This window comes from Vipera ursinii, assembly GCF_947247035.1.
Source record: "Vipera ursinii genome assembly, chromosome: 4".
Lineage (NCBI taxonomy): Eukaryota > Metazoa > Chordata > Lepidosauria > Squamata > Viperidae > Vipera > Vipera ursinii.
In genome coordinates, this window is record NC_139514.1 from 15171725 (window position 1) to 15193912 (window position 22188).

The 22188-nt window shown below is 38.7% G+C and overlaps 1 protein-coding gene across 1 annotated transcript in view; it reads right to left on the reverse strand.

The window, feature by feature from the left end:
- The window catches only part of PGR (progesterone receptor), a gene marked incomplete at its 5' end in the record, with an annotated part of 92927 nt that overhangs the window by 44397 nt on the left and 26342 nt on the right, over positions 1 to 22188 (reverse strand). Inside the window, one exon of the mRNA XM_083361767.1 lies at positions 12406 to 12522. Within this exon, the coding sequence (XP_083217893.1) occupies positions 12406 to 12522 (117 nt within the window). The remainder of the gene's footprint in view (positions 1 to 12405; positions 12523 to 22188) is intronic.

The following is a 22188-nucleotide window of genomic DNA, read 5'->3' on the forward strand; positions in this document are numbered from 1 at the left end:
ATTGTAAAATAACAAAAACAACAATAGATTTGGGGTGTCCTATTTAGGTCCGGAATGAAGTTTGGAAGCATGTTTTAAAGCAGAAATTTAAATCATGATTGGCTGAGTGTAGCAAAGAGTGCTAAGGACTTTGAATAAGCAAGATAGGAATAGTATTGAATGCTTTTGAACTGTGGTGCTGGAGAAGACCATGAGAACCATGAGAATATGATGGATAGCCAAGGGAAAAAAATGCACCGCCAAGCAAATCAATCCAGAATTCTCACTTATGGCACAAATAAAAGTAAAAGTTTGCCCTGTCCAGATATGTCAGACTCTAGGGTGTGTGTGTGTGTGCTCATCTGTTTCTTAGCCGAGACAGCCTGCATGTCAAGGTTGAATTGCTAAGATGCCTATTAACTTCTATCACTACTCAACTTGCCATAGAAATGGGGAAGGGGAGAAAGCATGAAAAAGAAACGGGAATCTAAGAAGCCATCCACGGACCATGACAGCCAAGGTCACTAATGCAGGTGTATGACAGATAAGTGGACCATTTTCATAACAAACGAAAGAAGTATGATTGATCAATATGAACACTTGGTGGGTGAGGGTTAAGGGAAGCTATTGTTAACTAAGTAGATTTTCACGTGGGAAACCAGAGCTGGTTTTCCTTTAAAGTTCTGAGATGTGTACTCAATAAAGTTTTATCTTTTCTGGCATTTCAAAGCCTTGAAGATTCCTTGAGTTTGAGATCACTAGTCAGACGGTTGACACAGCGTTGTCTAAAGACATTTCCATGGTCATGTGGCCAGCATGACTATACGCCGAGGGGCATGAAATGCTGTTACCTTCCCATCAAAGTGGCACTTACAGGTAGTCCTCAACTTGTGACCACAATAGAGCCCAGCATTTATGAGAAATTTTTAAGTGAGTTTTGCCCCATTTTATGACTTTTCTTGCCACATTTGTTAAGTGAATCACAGTTAGTAACACGGCTGTTAAGTGAATCTGGTTTCCCCATTGACTTTGCTTGTCAGAAGGTCACAAAAGGAGATCACATGACTCTGGGACATTGCAACTGTCATGAAAGTGAGTCAGTTGTCAAGTACCTGAATGTAAATCACATGAGTATGGGGATGCTGCAATGGTCATAAGTGTGAAAAATGGTCATAAGTCACTTTTTCCAGGGCCGTTGTAACTTTGAACGATCACTAAATGAACTGTTGTAAGTTGAGGATTACTTCTATTTATCTACTCGCATTTGCCTACTTTTGAGCTGCTAGGTTGGCAATAGCTGGGACAAGTGAGGGGAGCTCACCCCATTGCACCATGCTCAGGTCTTGAACCTTGGCTGTCAGCTCTCCAGCTGACAAGTTCAGCATCTTTAATCACTGAGCCAACACACACCCCAAGGCAGAAATACCAGGCTCAAATTATCCTACTTCAGATGTGGAAATGGAAGGAAAAAGCAGAAGATAACCAGAAGTATGATGAATGTACTCAGTTTCCGTGAAAGACCTGAAAGACCAGATTATGGACAGATAGATAATCATGGGAAAAACTTTATCTATGTGGTCACTAGGAGTCAAAAATGACTTATTGGACTTAATCCTTGTATACAATCAATGTCCTGTTTATTGCTCCCCCCCCAGGCTTTAATTTCCCATCAATATTCAAATTAACACTATTGTATATGATTTCCAAGTATTTTATATTTAAGTGACCAAAGTTTCCCTTATCTCAATTTCTCCCTTTTTCCCTTTTCATAGCAAAGTCTAATATTCTGGTTATATATCTTAACTATTTGATTATAGTATTGCTCTGTTTTCTAAACAATTAAGATATGTATAAGCTAAAAATTATTGATAACTGTAACAAAGATATTTTATTTAGTTGATAATAATAAGAATTGTACTAGCCTAATATGAAATAGCAGATATTAATGGAAAAAGAGAGGAAATGTTTGATGTTGTAATATGAGAATTATACTAAAGACTTATGTACGTACACTATTGAACTATTGATCAACCCAGTCATCATGCTGCTTTTTTAAATACCCAATTGTAAAATGAGAAAAATGTTAAAATATTATATAAAAATGACTTGTTGGCACATAATCAATCAGGGAGTGTTAATGGATTGATCCATTTTACCAGCATAAATGTATTCACAGACTATACCTTATTTGGTTAGAATTAGAAATCAACTTTATTTCTCATAACATGTATCTTTTGCGTTAACATTTCCTGTTTCCGCTGGAATATGGAAAAGTGATTTTTAAATCCCACTTGCTGAGGAACGTATTAAATAACTTATTTGAACTATTAATATTTTAAACATATTAATCTTTTCCCTACTCTGTAATTTCCTTTAATAATGATGTAAGATTACAGCCAGTTTCTTGCATTATTAGCTCATATTTTAACTCTATTGAACAGAGTCTTTTAACAACTCATCAATAAAACATGTTTTATTGCACACAGTATGATTTGTGAATGTTGTAACTGAATTGCAGTTTAAATATAAATATGTATGGAAATACATTAGTAAAGAGTTTTAAATTAAGTTAGTAAAACTCCTTTTCTAATATTATATATTCCATAGCACAGTAATTATATTCACACTTAATTAACCTTTGAAATTAAATATTAGTCTCATGGGTTAGATGGAAAACATTTATCTCTTGGAGAAGCTATATATTTTTCTATCACATCTTCAGACCAAATTACAGACAGAAGACTGATTTTAAGATCAACCATTTGAGATTTTCTGTATTTGAATATGATGCTACCACAAATATAATCCAACAGGCAAAGTGGAAAGAACAAAGTGACGGACTAGTCAGGTATCATGCTGCTAGTTTGTGTCTGAGTGAGAATTGACTTTCACACCAAAATTCACAATTTCTATGGATTTACAGACATGTAAACATACAGTTTGCAGTCCTGAATTATTATTATTTTTTGCCCTTTTAATATTTTGGAGGGGATAAAGAGGAAATTGCAAATTCTGCAAAGATAAAAATTAGTTAAATTAAAATGCCAGGTTTTTTTTTCCTTTCAAATCCCTCCAAATTCCAGAAATTCAAACAAGGACTCAAAAATTTCATTCTGCCTGTTCCATTGACATCACAGCCTCACTGGCTATGTGCCCTGAAGTCCCCATACTGAAAATCCTAGTAAGATGCCAAGGCTGATGAAATGTGCTAAAACAGCATTGGGATTTTGTGTGTTTGTGTGTGTGTTTCCATGTGTGTGTGTGTTTTCAAATCAACGTTGACTCCTGGCAACAGCCTGGACAAGTCCCTGCAGTATTCTTGGCAAGGTTTTTCAGAAGTGGTTGCCGATTACTTTCTTCCTAGAGCTCAGAAGAATTGACTCAAGGTACCCCAAGGTTTTCTTTCATGCCTAAGGCCTGGTTTCTAGCCTACAGGTCATCCTTGACTTATGACTTACAACCACAACTGAGTCCAAAGTTTCTGTTGCTAAGTGAGACAGTTGTTAAGTTTTTAGCTCTGACCCATTTTACAACCTTTCTTGGCACAATAGCTAGATGAATCACCGCAGCTCTTAAGTTAATAACACAGCTGTTAAGTGATTCTGGCTTCCGCATTGACTTGGTTTGTCAGAAGGTAACAAAAAGGGGAATCGCATGACTCTGGGATACTGTGACTGTCATAAATATGAACCAGTCGCCAAGTGTCCAAATTTTGATCACATGACTATGGGGAGGCTCCAACAGTCGTAAGGGTGAACAAAGGTCATACGTCATTTTTTTCCAGTGCTGTCCTAACTTTGAATGGCCACTAAACGAATCATTGCAAGTTGAGGACTACCTTTAGTGCCTTAACCCAGAGGTAGGCAACCTTGGCTCTTTTATGACTCGTGGAACATGGCTGGCTCAGGAATTCTGGGAGTTGAAGTCCACGAGTCATAAAAGAGCCAAGGTTGCCTACCCCTGCTAACCAATACACCAAACTAGCCTCACCGTATAGCACCGCACCATTTAGCAGCTTAATAATTATTTTAAAAGGCAGAGAAATAACATTCCAACATTCTGTAAAACAACGTTTTACACTTTGGATATTCATGGTTTGGGCATCCGTGAGAGAGAGAGAGAGAGAGAGAGAGAGAGAGAGAGAGAGAGGGAGAGAGAGACAGACAGACAGACAGACAGACAGACAGAACTATCATTGAAATGAACTATATCTTAGTACTACAACCAAAACAGGCCAATATAAATAATGATTTAATGTAAAAAAATTAATTTAATTGGTTGTATGCAGGCATAATGCTCTCAGTCCAATAAGCTAAAGCTTAGCAGGCCAAGAATGAGAAATGTGCTTTACTTTCATTGTTTTCCTATATCCCTGTTAGGTTTCAATGGGTATGTTGGTGGAAATGTTTTTCTTCTTTTATACAGCACCTTGGAAACAGGGAACCTTTGTGAGAAGATGGTCTTTTCTCATGGTTTTTTTTTCATAGCAATAGTCAATAGTGCTTAGACTTATATACCGCTTCACAGTGCTTTACAGCCCTCTCTAAGCAGTTTACAGGGTCAGCCTATTGCCCCCAATAATCTAGCTCCTCATTTTACTGATCTCAGAAGGATGGAAGGCTGAGTCAACCTTGAGCTGGTCAGGATCGAACTGTTGGCAGTGGGCAGAGTTATCCTGCAATACTACATTCTAACCACTGCAGCACCACAGCTACTTGATATGAGTAGATATGAGTTTTATCAGTTTTCCTTCTTTAAAAATCAGACATTGTTCAGCGTGAAAATATGCTCCATGTGAATTCCACCAACAGCAAGTCAATCAATACTTTTGGAATGTCTATAAGGTCTATAGATATCTGGTCATGTTTTTTTCCCTCTGTGGTCTATCTCTACTCTATAGGACACAGGTCTGCAACCCGCGGCTCCAGAGCCGCATGTGGCTCTTTCAGCCGTCTCCTGCGGCTCCCAGTCCTCTGCCCTGTGCAGTCCAAAAAAAAAAAAAAGTGGGACTAAAAAAGTTCAACCAATCAATTCAAATATGCAGGGTAGGTGCATATCTTGCCTTGGCTCCACTCTTCAGTCAAATCCTGTTTTGCGCATGCGTGCATGTACGCACATGCGCACACATTTTTTGCGGCTCCCAGTTTTTCCTTTTGTGAGGGAACCGGTTCCGAGTGGCTCTTTCACTGTTTCAGGTTGCTGACCCCTGCTCTAGGATATTAGTCACAGATTTAATCATTTATTTTCTAAAACACTTAGTCTTTCTTCTGGAGACTAATGATATGGGGGGAAAGTAGGGTTCTCTTTCATATGCTGTTTTAAAACAGAATTATACTCATACTGTAACTGAGATCAAAGTTAATCATTTTAACTACTAAAAGAAAGCATATTTACAACCCCCAAAACATGGCAGGAATACAAATCTTAGTTTAAACTAATCAGACAAATATCTGAACCAAATATAATAAAATCAGTAAAATCAGGTGCTGACATTATTCAGTCAAATAATGTTCATTAAAACTTGTCCTTACCTTTCAATGTTCAATGACTTAAGTCTGACATGCTTGCAGCATGTTATGTTAATTGTTAACAGAAAGGACAATGTTACTGCTATTCATAGCATCAAATGGAAGATATATAAGAACGTACCCAGAGATCTTACAATCTAAAATTCAAACCATAATTAAATGAAGAATAAATGAGAACGGATGAGTATAAACAAAGGAAGAATTTGTAATTATTTCATTTGGGTGTGCTTTGTTCAGTTACTAAAATTAATAGAAGGTAATACAGAACACCTTACACAAATTCATTTTGAAGAACATTAAATTTGGAGATTGGAGTTTTGGTTTGCTTGTTATTGCACTTTATGTATTGTTCTTCCATGATGTCCTATTGACTAGTGCTAATGATGATGATATTGACGATAAGTGTTATATTGAAGTTTTTGTTGTTCCATTTTAAAGCCAAAAGATAGCTTATGACTGATCTGTCATATACATTTATTAAATACAAGCAGTAATAAGGAAGTTCATTTAATTGAGATAAGTGGATGAACGTGGAAGATTAAGAAAGGATTAAGAACTAATGAACTCATAATTTAAATGCATTAAATCATTAAACTATGCTCTTGTAATCATCTCTGCCTTTTTACTTTCTTAAAAAAATATCACTGGAGAAAAGCCAAGAAAGGGTTAGAATTGTTACTGTTATTTTGATAAAATAATTTTAATTTTTTGAAGAAACAAAAAAATGGCTACACAATTGCTTTTCTTCCATACTCTGGAAGTTGAAAAAAAAAGAATTTTTGTTGATTTTTCATATACAATTTATATGTGTGTTTGTATGCGTGTACACACACACACACACACACACACACACACACACACACACACACGTGCCTGTTGAGGAACAGTCAAAGGAGATGCAGTGTGAAGTCGTGGTGGTCAATTTGCAGCACAGAAAGAAGTAAGAGTGTGATTTTTGATCTTCCTACTCTTGTTTCTAGTCTTGAAGAGTGTATTGGAAAGTTATTGTGATCATGTAGTTACATGGGTCACTTGATCACTCCAGAAACGGCTGACGATAGAATATAAGAATACAGCTTCACCTACTGTATCTACAAGCAAACCATTCTTTTTTAAAAAAATATCTCTGTGTTTGTGTGTGTGAAGACAGAGAAAGAGAGAGAGAGAGAGAGAGAGAGAGAGAGAGAGAGAGAGAGAGAGAGAGTGATATGTTAGTCTCTTTGGCCATATATTAAAGAAAATTCCAGACTTACAAAGAGAGTATGGCTTAATAAGAAGCTGACAGAACATACAAAGATCCAGGTCTATAGAGCCTGCGTCCTGAGCACACTCTTGTACTGCAGTGAGTCTTGGACCCTTTACACACGGTAGGAGAGAAAGTTAAACACCTTTCATATGCGCTGTCTCCAATGTATTCTTGGCATCACCTAGCATGACAAAGTTCCAAATAGCACAGTCCTGGAATGTGCTGGAATTTCTAGCCTGTATACACTATTGAAACAGCGACGTCTACGCTGACTTGGGCATGTCGTGATAATGGCTGATGGCCGGATTCCGAAAGATCTCCTGTATGGAGAATTAGTGCAGGGAAAGCACCTCAGAGGGAGACCAGAGTTGTGATATAAGGATATCTGCAAGAGGGATCTAAAGGCCTTGGACATTAACAGCTGGGAAACCTTGACCTCTGATCCCTCAGCTTGGAGGCTAAAGATGCAGCATGGCCTTCTCCAATTCGAAGAGACACTTGTGCGGCAGGCTGAGGCAAAGAGGCAGTTCCGGAACCAGCGAAATCTGGGGGCTGGACAGGGGACAGACTGTATCTGCCCTCAGTGTGGAAGGGACTGCCACTCTCAAATTGGCCTTTTTAGCCACACCAGACGCTGCTTTAGGGCCTCTTACCAGAGCAAGATACCATAGTCTCCCGAGACTGAAGGATGCCAATGATGATGATCTTACCTCTCAATTTGTCTAGAAAATCTTACTCTTCCTGTCCTTGTTTAATTTTCTATCCAAAAACAAGGAAGTAAAACAAGACATTGCTTATTTCAATATAGAGAGCCCTTGACTTAAAACAATTCATTTAGTGACCATTCAAAGTTACAACGGCACTGAAAAAAGTGACTTATGACCCATTTTCACACTTACGACCGTTGTGGCATCCCCATGGTCATGTGATCAAAATTCAGGATCAAAATTAACAACTATGGCAAGAAAGTTCATAAATGGGGCAAAATTCACTTAAGAAATGTCTCACTTAGCAAGAGAAAATTTGGACTTAATAATTGTGATCATAATTATTTATGCATGCAGAAATTGAATGATCACTCCCAAACAATTTCAGTTCAAGAAAAATCTCAGCCAGGTTATATCAGACAGAGAAAATGTTGCTGTTTTCAGCTTTAAAAATCATTAAAAGAAACCCTGCTTTTCTTGAGGTGCTAATTAGGATTTAATCCACAAAATGGACAGCTCAGCTTTCAAGCTAGCAAATCAGACTGATTCATTTACTTACTTGGAGGCTGAGGCATATGCCTTAGAAGACAGTTTGTGTAATTGTAAAACATAATATTTTAGAAGCAAGTTGATCCAGAGATTGTAAGAAAGCGGCACGACTGTTATTTTAAACAGAGGCCAGCAATTCCAAACACTACTAAAAAAGAAGCCAGGTTTTGATAAATACATAATAAAACAATTCAAGAGACAGTCAACAACTTCAATCCCTAGTAACGATGTTTAAAATCTGCTCCAGATTTCGTAACATGTTAGCCTTCAAGTTTTAATGGAAAAGACTATCTATAACCCAAAAGCCATTATGAAGGAAATCCAGTCTCTTGTGTACAATATCCAAATCAACCTTGCAAGTGCAAATTTACAGTTTGGGAAGTAACCACTTTGGTCTTCCATTTCAACCCACTGTACAGTGCCAGAATTGAAATTAGAACACCACACAAATTACAATTTCTATTTAGAGACATCTCCTCAATATTTCATCAATAGGTCACATTCATAGATAACTTTTAGAGTTAGGAACTTTCCTTGCAGTCAACAGGAACCTGCCTCTTCTCTTTGATTCGAGATCCTAAAGTCTGGAATTATAGAGAACAAACTATGGTAGTCTTCTATGTGACCACTATTCAGATGAACATGGCTACCATAACTCTCCGCTTAATCTTCTCTTCTCTTCTCAAAACATATCTAGTACCTCACACACACCCCTTCTGAAGGATCCAATTCTCAGTTTCCTGACCATCCTTATCACTTTTATTTCCAATTGGTCAGAATCTTTCTTGAAGTTTGGGACCCATAACTAGACACAATATTCTGCAGAAGAGAGTAGCCATCTCTACATTAGATCTTAATGTTCAGGTAACTTTGATGAGATTAAACAATGTATGGTACATCATTCAGAGCTCTGAATTGGGCATGGAACTAATTGGCATCTGGTACAGAAATACAGTCTGTATCTGACTTGCTTTCCCAACCGTGTGTTTTGCACCAAATGGAGTTTACAAACTACCTGCAAAAGAAAAGTTCTACTTTACTCGTTGTTCTTGTTCTTTCCCTCTGTATGAGAACACTATATAGCAGGGGTAGGCAACCTCGGCAGTTTTATGACTCATGGACTTCAACTCCATGAGTCATAAAAGAGCTGAGGTTGCCTACCCCTGCTATATACATTGCCAAAGCAAATGTTAATCTTATCAGACAATACAATGGTTCTAACTGTGACCAAAATAATAAAAAGTAGCAATTTGAAGATGTATATAGTCCTGCTCAGCAGCTTCCAGGTTAGTTTTATTCACGATTCTAGTTTTTCTTTGAGAACCACATGCCTTCCTATAATATAAATTATAAACTATAAACTATAAATTCAAGGCCACAAGGGGACAAAGAAGAAAATGGATGCAAAAGTCCACGTTATAATCACTGCTGCCATACTACTGCCTTGAAACAGATCTTTTCTCTAAACTCTGTTTCTGGGATAGACTAAGCCATAAATTGACAGGACATCCCAAAGGTGTTTTTTCAGGAGGCAACTGGACTTTCTTGTTCTTCTTTGAAGAAGTTTCGCTTTTCATCCAAGAAGCTTCTTCAGCTCTGACTGGCTGAAGAAGCTTCTTGGATGAAAAACAAGGAAGTCCAGTTGCCTCCTGAAAAAGCAACTTTGGGACAATCATGACCTGGATGACTGAGAATCTCCACAGACAAATTGGCAGGGCCTAACTTTTGGGGACAGTGACCTGTGGGATTTTTTAAATTTTAATTTCAGTTGTTAAACTTGTTCACTGGGAAATCACACAATGCTTTTGTTGGCAAGCTTCAGCAGTTTCTACAGAGCCCATAAAAAAAAAGAAACTCAGAAATAACTTTGTGCCCACAAATTGATCAAGCCGTGAGATATGCAAATAGCAGATCAAGAAAGATGCCTCTGATATGAAAAATGAATACAGATAGTCCTCAACGTACGACCACAATGGAGCCCAAAAGTTCTGTTGCTAAGTGAAACATTTCTTAAGTGAGTTTTGCCCAATTTTACGATTTTTCTTGCTACAGTTGGTAAATCAGTAACATGGTTGTTAAGTGAACCTGGCTTCCCCATTGATTTTGCTTGTCAGAAGGTCACAAAAGGGGATCACATGACCCCTGGACATTGCAACCATAATAAATGTGAGCCAGTTGCTAAGCATCTGAATTTTGATCATGTGACTGTGGGGATGCTGCTGCAATGGTTGTAAGTGTAAAAATGGTCCTAAGCCCCTTTTTTTCGGTGATGTCGTAACTTTGAACAGTCACTAAATGAACTGTTGTTAAGTCAAGGACAATCTGTATCAGGTTTTATTTTCTGAGAACTTATTCTTCTGCAGCAAAAACAAGATCATCTATGAACAAGTAAGTGTCTGGAAGACCTGCAGTATTATTTAAAAATGTAAAAAGGACTTGGAAGGAAAAATATTCCAAAGTCTAAGGAGAACTGAGCATGCTTTGTGAGATGGTCTCATGAGGTCGATGGATCGTTAAGGTGCTTCCAAGTGAAAGGCAGAACACAGAGATGCAATCATATGATGCTTTATTCAACAATAGATTAGAGAGAAAGAATTACTTGGCATGGAGGCATCCATGCCTGCGTGTGAGAGAGAACAACAGAACAGAACTAGACTAGAAGAGACAAGAAGTAAGAGCAGCCCCTTGAGCAGAGGTATTTATGGGGGGTCTCAGCCCCTCCCTAACCATAAAACTCTCTCACCAATGGGGATGCAGGGGCCGGGGACCCCTGACCCACCAGTGGAAGCAAAGAAGCCTCTTTGCTCCCATCTGATGACCTTTTTGGGTAACTGCCATGGCTGGCACAAAACATCTAACATGCTTAATAGGCTTAGTAGGCATAATCTGTTTGGAGAGGGGGTGAGAACCAACAGCGGAGAATGGATTTTTTGCAAGATGGCCGCCAGCACTTGAACAGAGGCCTCTAACAGAGCAGGAAAGTAGCATATGAATCCAGCAAATAAGCAGCTGCATTTATTGTAGATTTGATTTGTTTATAATGGCTATCATTCCGATGTATAATGCTTCTTCTTTTAAATTGGAAACGCAACAACTTTTAATTTAATTGAAATTAAATTTGATTTATAAAATGGATTAAACGCTTTCTTTAGCTAAGCCTACCCACCCACATAAACCTTGGGTTTATAACACAGACAAGCACATAAACTGAATATATTTTTGAGACCTGAGTCTTTCATTAGTTATGTGGATGCTAACACAGTCTCAGAAATTAAGTTCCAGCAGAAGAACTTGATCAATATGTCATCTTTCACTTTTGCATGCCAGTTTTAGCTGACTGTAATGCAGTATATAATGGGGTCACTGCATGTTACGGGAACGTGGGCATCTGAAGCAGGGCAGGTGGGAGGGAAAAAAGCAACACGTGGATAATGATGTCATCGCCCAAATATTGTGCATAATACACTTGCATTCCATGCCATGCTTGGGAGCTGCCCAGAGTTGGTTGTGGGTGGCTATATAAATGTAATATGCAAACAAACAAACAAATTAATTAATTAATATTATGCAAGTACAGTTTTTGCATGATATTGTCCCAATCTATTATGCATGCCATTGGGAGGGACTTTTAGACAAAGCAAAAGGTATTGCAGCACGTACAGGTAGTCCTTGACTTACAACCATGACTGAACCCAAAATTTCTGTTGTTAAGCGAAACATTTCATTAAGTGAGTTTTAACCCATTTTACGACTTTTCTTGCCAGGGTTGTTAAGTGAAACTGCAGTTGTTAAGTTAGTCACATAGTTGTTAAGTGAATCTGGCTTCCCCATTGACTTTGTGCGCCAGAAGGCTACAAAAGGGGATTATTGCATGATCCCGGCATGCTGCAACGGTCATAAACACGAGTCAGTTGCCAAGTGTCTGAATTCTGATCACATGATCGTGGGGATACTGCAATGGTGGTAAGTGTGAAAAACAGTCATAAGTCACTTTTTTCAGGGCTGTTGTAACTTTGGTCATTAAATGAATTGTTGTAAGTTGAGGACTACCTGTATCCCACAAGATTCAAGTAAATCCCAAGAACCAAGAGTTAGAGACAACAGGCTGAGAGCTAAAGGGTTCTTCTAGCCAAGGATAGGCAACCTTGGCTCTTTTATGACTCATGGACTTCAGCTCCCAGAATTGCTGAGGCAGCCACGCTGAGGAGAAAGGGAGACATTTCCAAGCTGAGCCATGCTGGCTCAGGAATTCTGGTAGTTGAAGTCCACAAGCCATAAAAGGGCCAAGGTTGCCTACCCCTGCCCAAGTATCCTGATCTGGTTAATTGGTGCCTTCAGTTCAGAAAATATTTGTGAGGGTCTTACTCCCATGAATCCAAGGTTTCCAAGTGCCTACCTCCAAGTATCATGCCAGCTTGACAGCACTTTCTCAAGCGACACGCAGGGCAGTTTTTCCGACGAATCTTATCCACTATGCAGTCATTCCTCCCTGCACATAGATAATTATGTTGACCTGCCAGAAAGAAAGGGGAAAAAATGCAATGCAATGAAGTTATCTGAAGCACAGCTTTAAGAGATGCTCAGAATTGCAGTATCATCCACCCAAGAGAACAACTTCCCCATCCCATCCATTTGAAGAGGAAATAAGCCACATATATGCATACTTTGCTCTCCCACCAAATCAATGAGATTCAAAGAAAGCTAATGCAAGCTTACTCAGGGCATGGCTTGTAATACAGAAAAAAATGCCATAATGGCTGTAATATAAGTAAAGGTAAAGGCAAAGTGTCCTGACAGGTTTTACTCCGCTAATTGTCGCCAACTTTTTTTTTATTGAAAAGTTTTACAGTACATTTTTGAATACAAAACCCCTCCCATCCCCATCCCCTCTCCCCAAACGTCCCCAACTCTCCCCTCCCCTCCCCCCTCCCCCACTTCCCAGAGCTAAATACAGGGTATAAAAATACAAACAAACATAATCTAAAATATGCAAACAACAATAAAATATTAAATTCTATCGCACTTTAACTCTTAATAAAATAACTACAAGCTAGTTATACATCATATAAATCCGCTACTTATTCAAATGCTAAGTGAAACTTTTTAGTCCCATATTTATTCTGGATATAATCAATCCATCTTCTCCATACCACAATATATCTCTGTTGCGATTGGTCTTTCAAATACTCTGAAATCTTTGCCATTTCCGCCAAATTGGAAACTTTTAAAGTCCATTCTTCTATAGTCAGCAGTTCTTCCTTCTTCCAATATTGCGCTACTAAAAGTCTCGCTGCCGTAATTAAATTCAACATCAACTTAGTGTCCACAATGGTAGTATCTGTGATAATGCCCAGTAAAAACAATTGCGGACAAAACTTTATCCTTTTCTTGAATATTTTCTGCATATTCCACCAAATTTTTATCCAAAAAGCTTTAACCCTTTTACAAGTCCACCATATATGAAAATACGTTGCATCCTCACAACCACACCTCCAACATTTGGGCAGGCAGTTCGGATACATACTTGCTAATTTTTTAGGATCTAAGTGCCACCTATAAAACATTTTATAAAAGTTCTCTCTTAAATTTTGGGCCTGTGTAAATTTTACATTTCTCACCCAGATCTTTTCCCAAGTATCCATTGTGATAACCTCTTGAAAATTCTGAGCCCATTTTATCATACAGTCTTTAACAAGTTCTGTCTCTGGATCAATTTCTATCAATGCAAGATATATCTTTTTTATATGTGCTTGACCTTGATCTCTAATTTGCTTTACCAAGTTTTCATCAAACATTGAAAAACCAGTTTTCTGGTCCTCTTTCCACCTAGCCTGTAATTGCCCATACTGAAACCAGGTTTGTACAATCTTTTCTTCTTTTAAAATATTATATGACTTTAATTGCCATACATTCCTCTCAAACCTTAAAATTTCCTTATATGTAGTCACATCATGTTTAAATCCAACATTTATATTTTCTATTGCATGTTTAGGTATTGCCCAAATAGGTATCTTATAATTTAACATGTCTATACTTTTTCCAAACTCGCAACAAAGCATACCTTAAAATATGTACCTTAAGCACATTATCCACCTTCTTATCATACAATAAATATGCATGCCATCCAAATAACAAATCATGACCCTCAAGATTTAATAATCTCGCTTGTGTTAAATTAAACCAGTCACTAATCGCTGACAAAGCAGCAGCTTCATAATATAATTTAAAATTAGGCATTTTAAGACCACCTCTTTCACGTGTATCTTGCATTATCTTAAATTTAACTCGTGGCTTTTTCCCTGCCCAAACAAATTTATTAATTCCTTTTTGCCATTCTTCCAAATTTAAATCCTTTTTAAGTATAGGTATCATTTGAAATAAAAATAAAAATTTTGGCAAAACATTCATTTTCACTGCTGCAATTCTTCCCAATAAGGATAATTGTAATTTTTTCCAACTATCTAATTCTTTTTGTACTTTTCCCCATAATTTTTCATAATTATTTTTATATAACTTCACATTTGAGGGTGACAAGTATATCCTCAAATATTTAACCCTTTTAACTATTTCAAATCCCGTTAGCTCTTCTAAAACAGCCTTTTGTGATGCTGTCATGTTTTTAGACAACATTTTAGTTTTTTGTATATTAACCTTAAATCCAGAAACTTTCCCATATTGCGTTATTATCTCCATCAATTCTACAACTGAATAATCAGGCTGAGTCACTGTAACAACCAGATCATCTGCGAACGCCCTCAATCTATAATCCTGGTCCCTAATTTGAATTCCCTTAATTTTATCCGAATCACATATTTTAATCAGTAATATTTCCAATGTTAAGACAAATAATAGAGGTGACAACGGGCACCCCTGCCTTGTGCCTTTTTCAATATTACATACTTCAGTCAGACTATTATTAACTATTATGCGGGCTGTTTGCTTTTGATATATTGCCCTAATTGGTTGTAAAAATTTATCCCCAAATTCCATTTTCTCTAATACTTTCATCAGAAATTGTCAATCCAATTGATCAAAGGCTTTTTCAGCATCCAAGAAGATCAACGCTGCAGGGATCTGATTGTTTCTTTCCAAAAATTCCAACAAATCTACTATGTGTCTCACATTGTTCTTCTTCACTTATAAACCCAGTTTGATCACCATGAATTACTTGTTCTATTACCCTCATCAATCTGTTAGCTAAAACTTTGGCAAATAGTAGTCCGTATTCAAAAGTAATATTGGCCTATAATTTTTTGCTTGGGTGACATCCTGATCTTCCTTCGGAATCAAAGAAATAAAAGCAGTCTTCCAAGACAGAGGTACCGCTCCTCCCATTTGAATTGTCTGGAACAGTTCCCTTAAAGGCTTCACCATCTCTAACTGTAAATTTTTATAATACACAGCAGTCAATCCATCCGTACACGGCGCTTTGCCCACTTTCAGTTCTTTGATTGCTAAAAAAATTTCTTCATCAGTTATCAATTGAACATAAGGGTAAGGTAGTGTACCAGCAGAGTCTTATCAAAAAGACTTTTGTTGATTTTTATTCTAAGTTATATGCTAGAGATAAGATTAGAGATGCAGATATAGATAATTACTTGACAAGAGCTCTTGTCAAGTAATTATCTATATCTGCATCTCTAATCTTATCTCTAGCATATAACTTAGAATAAAAATCAACAAAAGTCTTTTTGATAAGACTCTGCTGGTACACTACCTTACCCTTATGTTCTATTCTATCTATATCAGAAGCCCTTTGCTTCTTCCTTAACAAATAAGCTAACCATCTACCTGGTTTATTAGCATTACAAAAAATATTATGTCTAGCATACCGTAAATTAGTTGCCACTTGATCTGCCATTAACTTATCAAACTGACCCCTTAATAAAGTAATTACCTCTTTAATCTTCCCATCAGATGGATTCAAAATTAAAGCCTTTTCTTTTTCCTTAATTTCATCTTCTAATTCTTTCCTCCTAAATTCCAAGTTACGTCTATATTTATTGTTCAAATATATTAATACACCTCTCATATAAGCTTTACTAGCATCCCAAACCATCTCAATAGAAGTACCTTTATGCATATTAATTTTTAAAAAAATCCTTCACCTGTTTTTTACACTCTTCCACATTTTCCTGATATCTAAACAAATTTTCATTTAAGCGCCAGGACAGTCTATCCCTATTATCTTTTTCTATCTCTAACCACACTTGACTATGATCAGACATAGTTCTTGGACAAATTTTAATCTTCTTAATCCTAGAAAAAAAGTCATTAGTGATTAATACAAAGTCAATCCTGGAGAAAGATTGATGCCTTGTCTCATTCGTCTAGCAGCAGCACGTGTCATTCTCTGGTCTCTAACCTCCTCCGATGATACTGAAATTTGATCCACTCCTGTAACTTTCTGGAATTCTCCATCTTTCATCTGCGTAGCTCCTTCAGCACCTTGTACATTCTCACTTTGTGATTGACACACTCCCTCACCATTCTTCTTTTTAGATCCAAAAGTGGTATGGGGACTGATTTTAAAACATTAGTATAAAAATCACGTGCCTGTAACACTGTAAGAAGACGATGTCTCATGCCTGCATGCATCACCACCATGCCCACTGGTATCTCCCATCTGAACTGAAAATCCCGTCTTCTTAATTCTTGTGCCAGAAAAGCAAATTCCTTCCTTCTCCTTAAGATTCTTGGAGGGATCTCTTTTAAAATTAAAACTTCTTGTTCAGCAATTGCAAATTTATTATTGTAGAAAGCTTGAATAACCTCATTTCTAACTGCTCTCTTTGTAAAGTAAACCACCACATCTCTGGATAATTTCATTTGTCTTGCAATCCACGAATTAACACGAAATATTTTGTCTATATCCTCCATAATTCCTTCTGCTGGTCGCTCCAAAACACCTTCCAAAGCCTCTGAAACTAATTTTTCTCAAATTTTCTTTAGAATCCTCTTTTAAGCCTCTAATTCTCACAGCGAACTCCATCTCCCTGTACTGTACCAAGGTCAAATCGTCGTCGATCTTATCCACCACATTTTCAGTCTCTGTCATTTTTGCATCTAATCTGATATTATTTTGGCTGAGATCTTCCACTCTCTCGTCCAGGCGCTCTATACATACAGCCATGCCTTGAAATGCAAGTAAGATGTCTGTCCTCATTTCTGTAAGCTTCTCCTCCATAAGTTCAGCTAGTTGTTGAGATTGCTTTTTCAAAGCCTCTTGCAAAACATCCTGCAAATCTTTTACTGTAAAAGTTGATACAGGTGCAGGTGCAGGGGGGGCATTAAAGCTTGTAGCAAAGATTGCTGCACCGGAGAAGCCCCCGTGCTTCTAGAAGCTTTAGAAGATTTGGCAGCCATTTTCACCCACTATTGCCTGTTACGCACTTTCACTTTTATCAAACTCCACAAAGTCCACCGAGTTAAAGATCATAAACTTGCTTTCACCTGATTCTCCTGTACCGCTCTGCCTGCATCCAAGTTATCTGAAGTTCACTCTTGCTGGCAGGGATGGTTGCTATGCCCTGCTCTGCTCCAAAGCCCTGGAGCAGAGGTGCCCCGCAGTCCGGAGCAAACTCAGGGTTCGGGGAGGCTCAATCCTTCAGCCACCAGAGTTTCAACTCTGGCAGCCCGGGAGAGCTCTACCCCTGCCTGGGCGCTCACCCCCTCCTCTTCTCCTGAGGAGCGGGCTTCCAAGCCGCCAAAACAGCTGATTGGCGCTGTTTTCAGCGGCTCCACGGAGACGACGGGGCTGACAGCCAGAATGGCTGCTGGTGGCGGAGCCTTGCCACCCGGAAGTCCCCATTGTCACCGACTTTAAGGGGGCGGCGCTCATCTCTGTTTCTTAAGCCATTGAGCAGGCTCTGTCCCAAAAATGATTCTGTGATCATGGGGCCAGCATGACATCACACTGCAGGACAGAGCGTACAGTGAAATATGGAACATTGTTACCTTCTGACTGAAGTGGTACCTATTTATCTACTCGCATTTTTACATGCTTTTTCATTACTAGGTTGGGCAAGTCACGGGAGCTCACTCCATCACATAGTGCTAGGACTCGAACCGTCAAAGCCTAACCTTCTCCTACATATATTAAGCCACTACGCCACCACACCTCCTTGGCTGTAATATATACAGAGGAGTAAATCCCGTTGACCTATCTCTGCTGGCCTTTAGAAAGGCACTAAAAATGTGGTTCTTTCCTTGGATATTGGGACCAAATTGGCTGGAGTTTGCACCTGGATGGATGCACTATAAATTTGGATTCCTAGCTGTTTATTAAATTTAGCAGTTGTTTTTAACACTGCTGTTTACTTGTGGGCTGACTTTATGCTGCCCCAAGTGACAATTGCTCCAGCTGGGCAAAGAAAAGACAAATGGCAGTAATGTAGTTCTGCTGCTTTGCCACCAAAACAGTCAGCGTGAAATGAAAATAGAAAAGGGAGACGTTAAGCAACTTAGCTTCCGAAACCTCTCAAAAGTTCACCACTTCTTATACCCTATGGCAGGGGTAGGCAACCTTGGCTCTTTTATGACTTGTGGACTTCAGCTCCCAGAATTCCTGAGCCAGCTGTGCTGGCTCAGGAATTCTGGGAGTTGAAGTCCACAAGTCATAAAAGAGCCAAGGTTGCCTACCCCTGCCCTATGGTGTTTCAGTCAAAGCACCGTCCCCTAATTCAGCCAAGATTCCAAACGGAATAAAAGGACGCCAGACCTAATCAGGACAGATGCAGAAATATTTTAATATTTTACTGGAATATTATTCTGCACACCAGACTGTAATTAAGAAAAAAGCAATAATGCCCATTTTAAAATTCAGCCTGAAATCAATGTAACTCAATTTCATTTTCATCCTTGTAAAACCTTTTGCAGATGTAAAAGATGAACAGCCTATAAAATGGCCTTCAGCCAGAATGATTGACTGTAATGGCTTCAAAAATTGCAGAGCGTATTTATTCTGGCAAAATAACAAGTATTAAGATCATTTGTTATTTAATCTCTCTTTGACTATTCCTTCCTTATTACAGTTAATTAAATGTATCTTGGAAGTAACTTCATTATCTACCAGGGTAGGTTTGTGTTTTATTGGGAAGTTTAATGGAAGATATGCTTGAATACTTGGAGGCTAAGTGCATAGCCTCTTACCAGTCACATTTTGCTGGGGGGTTTTTTCCTTGCTTTGGGTCATATTAAATAGGAACAAACCAATCTGTTCCTACTTAACATGACTCAACAGATGGAAGTCCTAGCATCTTATGGACTTTTAACAATGAGAGGGTCACCGTGACATCACAAGTGAGATATTATGATCAGTTAATTGTTATTGGTGAACTGTTTGGTCGTAGACATGCACTTCAAATGTATATTTTATAACAGATCTTTTGCTCAAAAAAAATATGCCCAAGCACACAGTTTATACTTTTGAATACAATGCCTTATTGTTGTTGTTGTTAGTTGCGAAGTTGTGTCCGTCCCATCGCGACCCTAAGGACAATGTTCCTCCAGGCCTCCCTGTCCTCTACCATCTTCTGGAGTCTATTTAAGCTCACGCCTACTGCTTCAGTGACTCCATCCAGCCACCTCATTCTCTGTCGTCCCCTTCTTCTCTTGCCCTCAATCTTTCCCAGCATTAGGCTCTTCTCCGGTGAGTCCTTCCTTCTCATTAGGTGGCCAAAGTATTTGGGTTTTAACTTCAGGATCTGGCCTTCTAAAGAGCAGTCAGGGTTGATCTCCTCTAGGACTGACCGGTTTGATCGCCTTGCAGTCCAAGGGACTCGCAGGAGTCTTCTCCAGCACCATAGTTCAAAGGCTTCAATTCTTTGGCGCTCAGCCTTTCTTATGGTCCAGCTTTTACTGCCATACATCGCAACTGGGAAGACCATAGCCTTGACTATACGCACTTTTGTTGACAGGGTGATGTCTCTGCTTTTTAGTGTGCTGTCTAGATTTGCCATGGCTTTCCTCCCGAGGAGCAAGCGTCTTTTAATTTCTTGGCTACAGTCCCCATCTGCAGTGATCTTGGAGCCCAGGAAAATAAAATCTGTCACTACCCCCATTTCTTCCCCATCTATTTGCCAGGAATTGAGAGAGCCAGATGCCATGATCTCGGTTTTCTTAATGTTTAGTTTCAACCCAAGTTTTGCACTCTCCTTCTTCACTCGCAACAAGAGGCTCTTTAGTTCCTCTTCACTTTCTGCCATTAGAGTGGTATCATCTGCATATCTTAGGTTGTTGATGTTTCTTCCGGCAATCTTAATTCCAACTTTTGATTCATCTAGCCCCTGCCTTTCTCATGATGTGCTCTGCATATAAGTTAAATAGGCAAGGCGACAGGATACAGCCTTGCCGGACTCCTTTCCCAATTTTGAACCAATCAGTGGTTCCGTGTCCAGTTCTCACTGTTGCTTCTTGGCCCGCATATAGGTTTCTCAAGAGACAAATAAGATGGTCTGGTATGCCCATTTCTTTAAGGACTTGCCACAGTTTGTTATGATCCACACAATCAAAGGTTTAGCATAGTCAATGAAGCAGAAGTAGATGTTTTTCTGGAACTCTCTAGCTTTCTCCATGATCCAGCGTATGTTAGCAATTTGATCTCTAGTTCCTCTGCCTCTTCGAAATCCTGCCTGTACTTCTGGTAGTTCTCGATCCACATACTGCTGGAGTCTAGCTTGTAGAATTTTAAGCATAACTTTACTAGCATAAGAAATGAGTGCAATGGTTCGATAGTTTGAACATTCTTTGGCACTGCCTTTCTTTGGAATTGGAATGTAAACTGATCTTTTCCAATCCTGTGGCCACTGTTGGGTTTTCCAAATTTGCTGGCAAACTGAGTGTAGCACTTTTACTGCATCGTCTTTTAAGATTTTGAATAGCTCAGCTGGAATACTGTCACCTCCACTAGCTTTGTTGTTGCTCAGCTTTTCTAAAGCCCACTTCACTTCACATTCTAGGATGTCTGGCTCGAGGTCAGTGACCACCTCATTGTGATTGTCAGGGACGTTAAGCTCATTCTTGTATAGTTCTTCTGTGTAATTTTGCCACCTCTTCTTAATCTCTTATGCCTCTGTTAGGTCCCTGCCATTTTGGTCCTTTATCATGCCCATTTTTGCATGAAACGTTCCTTTCATCTCTCCAATTTTCTTGAAAAGATCTCTGGTCCTCCCTATTCTATTGTTTTCTTCTATTTCTTTGCATTGTTCATTTAAGAAGGCATTCTTATCTCTTCTAGCTATTCTTTGGAATTCTGCATTTAATTGCGCATATCTTTCTTTTTCTTCCTTGCCTTTCGCTTCCCTCCTTTCCTCAGCTATTTGCAAAGCTTCCTCAGACAGCCATTTTGCTTTCTTGCATTTCTTTTTCTTTGGGATGATTTTGGTTGCTACCTGTTGTACAATGTTGCGAACCTCTGTCCATAGTTCTTCAGGCACTCTGTCTATCAGATCTAATTCCTTAAATCTAATTGTCACCTCTACTGTATATTGAACAGGGATATGATTTCATTCATACCTGACTGGCCTAGTGCTTTTCCCTACTTTCTTTAATTTAAGCCTAAACTTTGCAACAAGAAGCTCATGGTCTGAGCCACAGTCAGCTCCTGGTCTTGTTTTTACTGACTGTATAGAGCTTCTCCATCTTTGGCTGCAGAGCATATAGTCAATCTGATTTCTGTGTTGACCGTCTGGTGATGTCCATGTGTAAAGCTGTCTCTTGGGTTGTTGGAAAAGAGTGTTTGCTATGACCATCGTATTCTCTTGACAAAATTCTATCAGCCTGTGCCCTGCTTCATTTTGTACTCCAAGGCCAAACTTGCCTGTTATTCCAGTTTATCTTTTGGCTTCCTACTTTAGCATTCCAATCCCCCATGATGATAAGGACATCATTTTTGGTGTTAGTTCTATAAGGTGCTGTAGGGCTTCATAGAACCAGTCAATTTCATCCTCTTCAGCACCAGTGGTTGGGGCATAGACTTGGACTACTGTGATATTGAATGGTTTGCCTTGGATTCGAACTGAGATCATTCTGTCATTTTGAGGATTGTATCCCAGTATTGCTTTTCCTACTCTTTTATTGACTATGAAGGCTACTCCATTTCTTCTGAGGGATTCTTGCCCGCAGTAGTATACCTGATGGTCATCTGAATTATATTCACCCATTCCTGTCCATTTTAGTT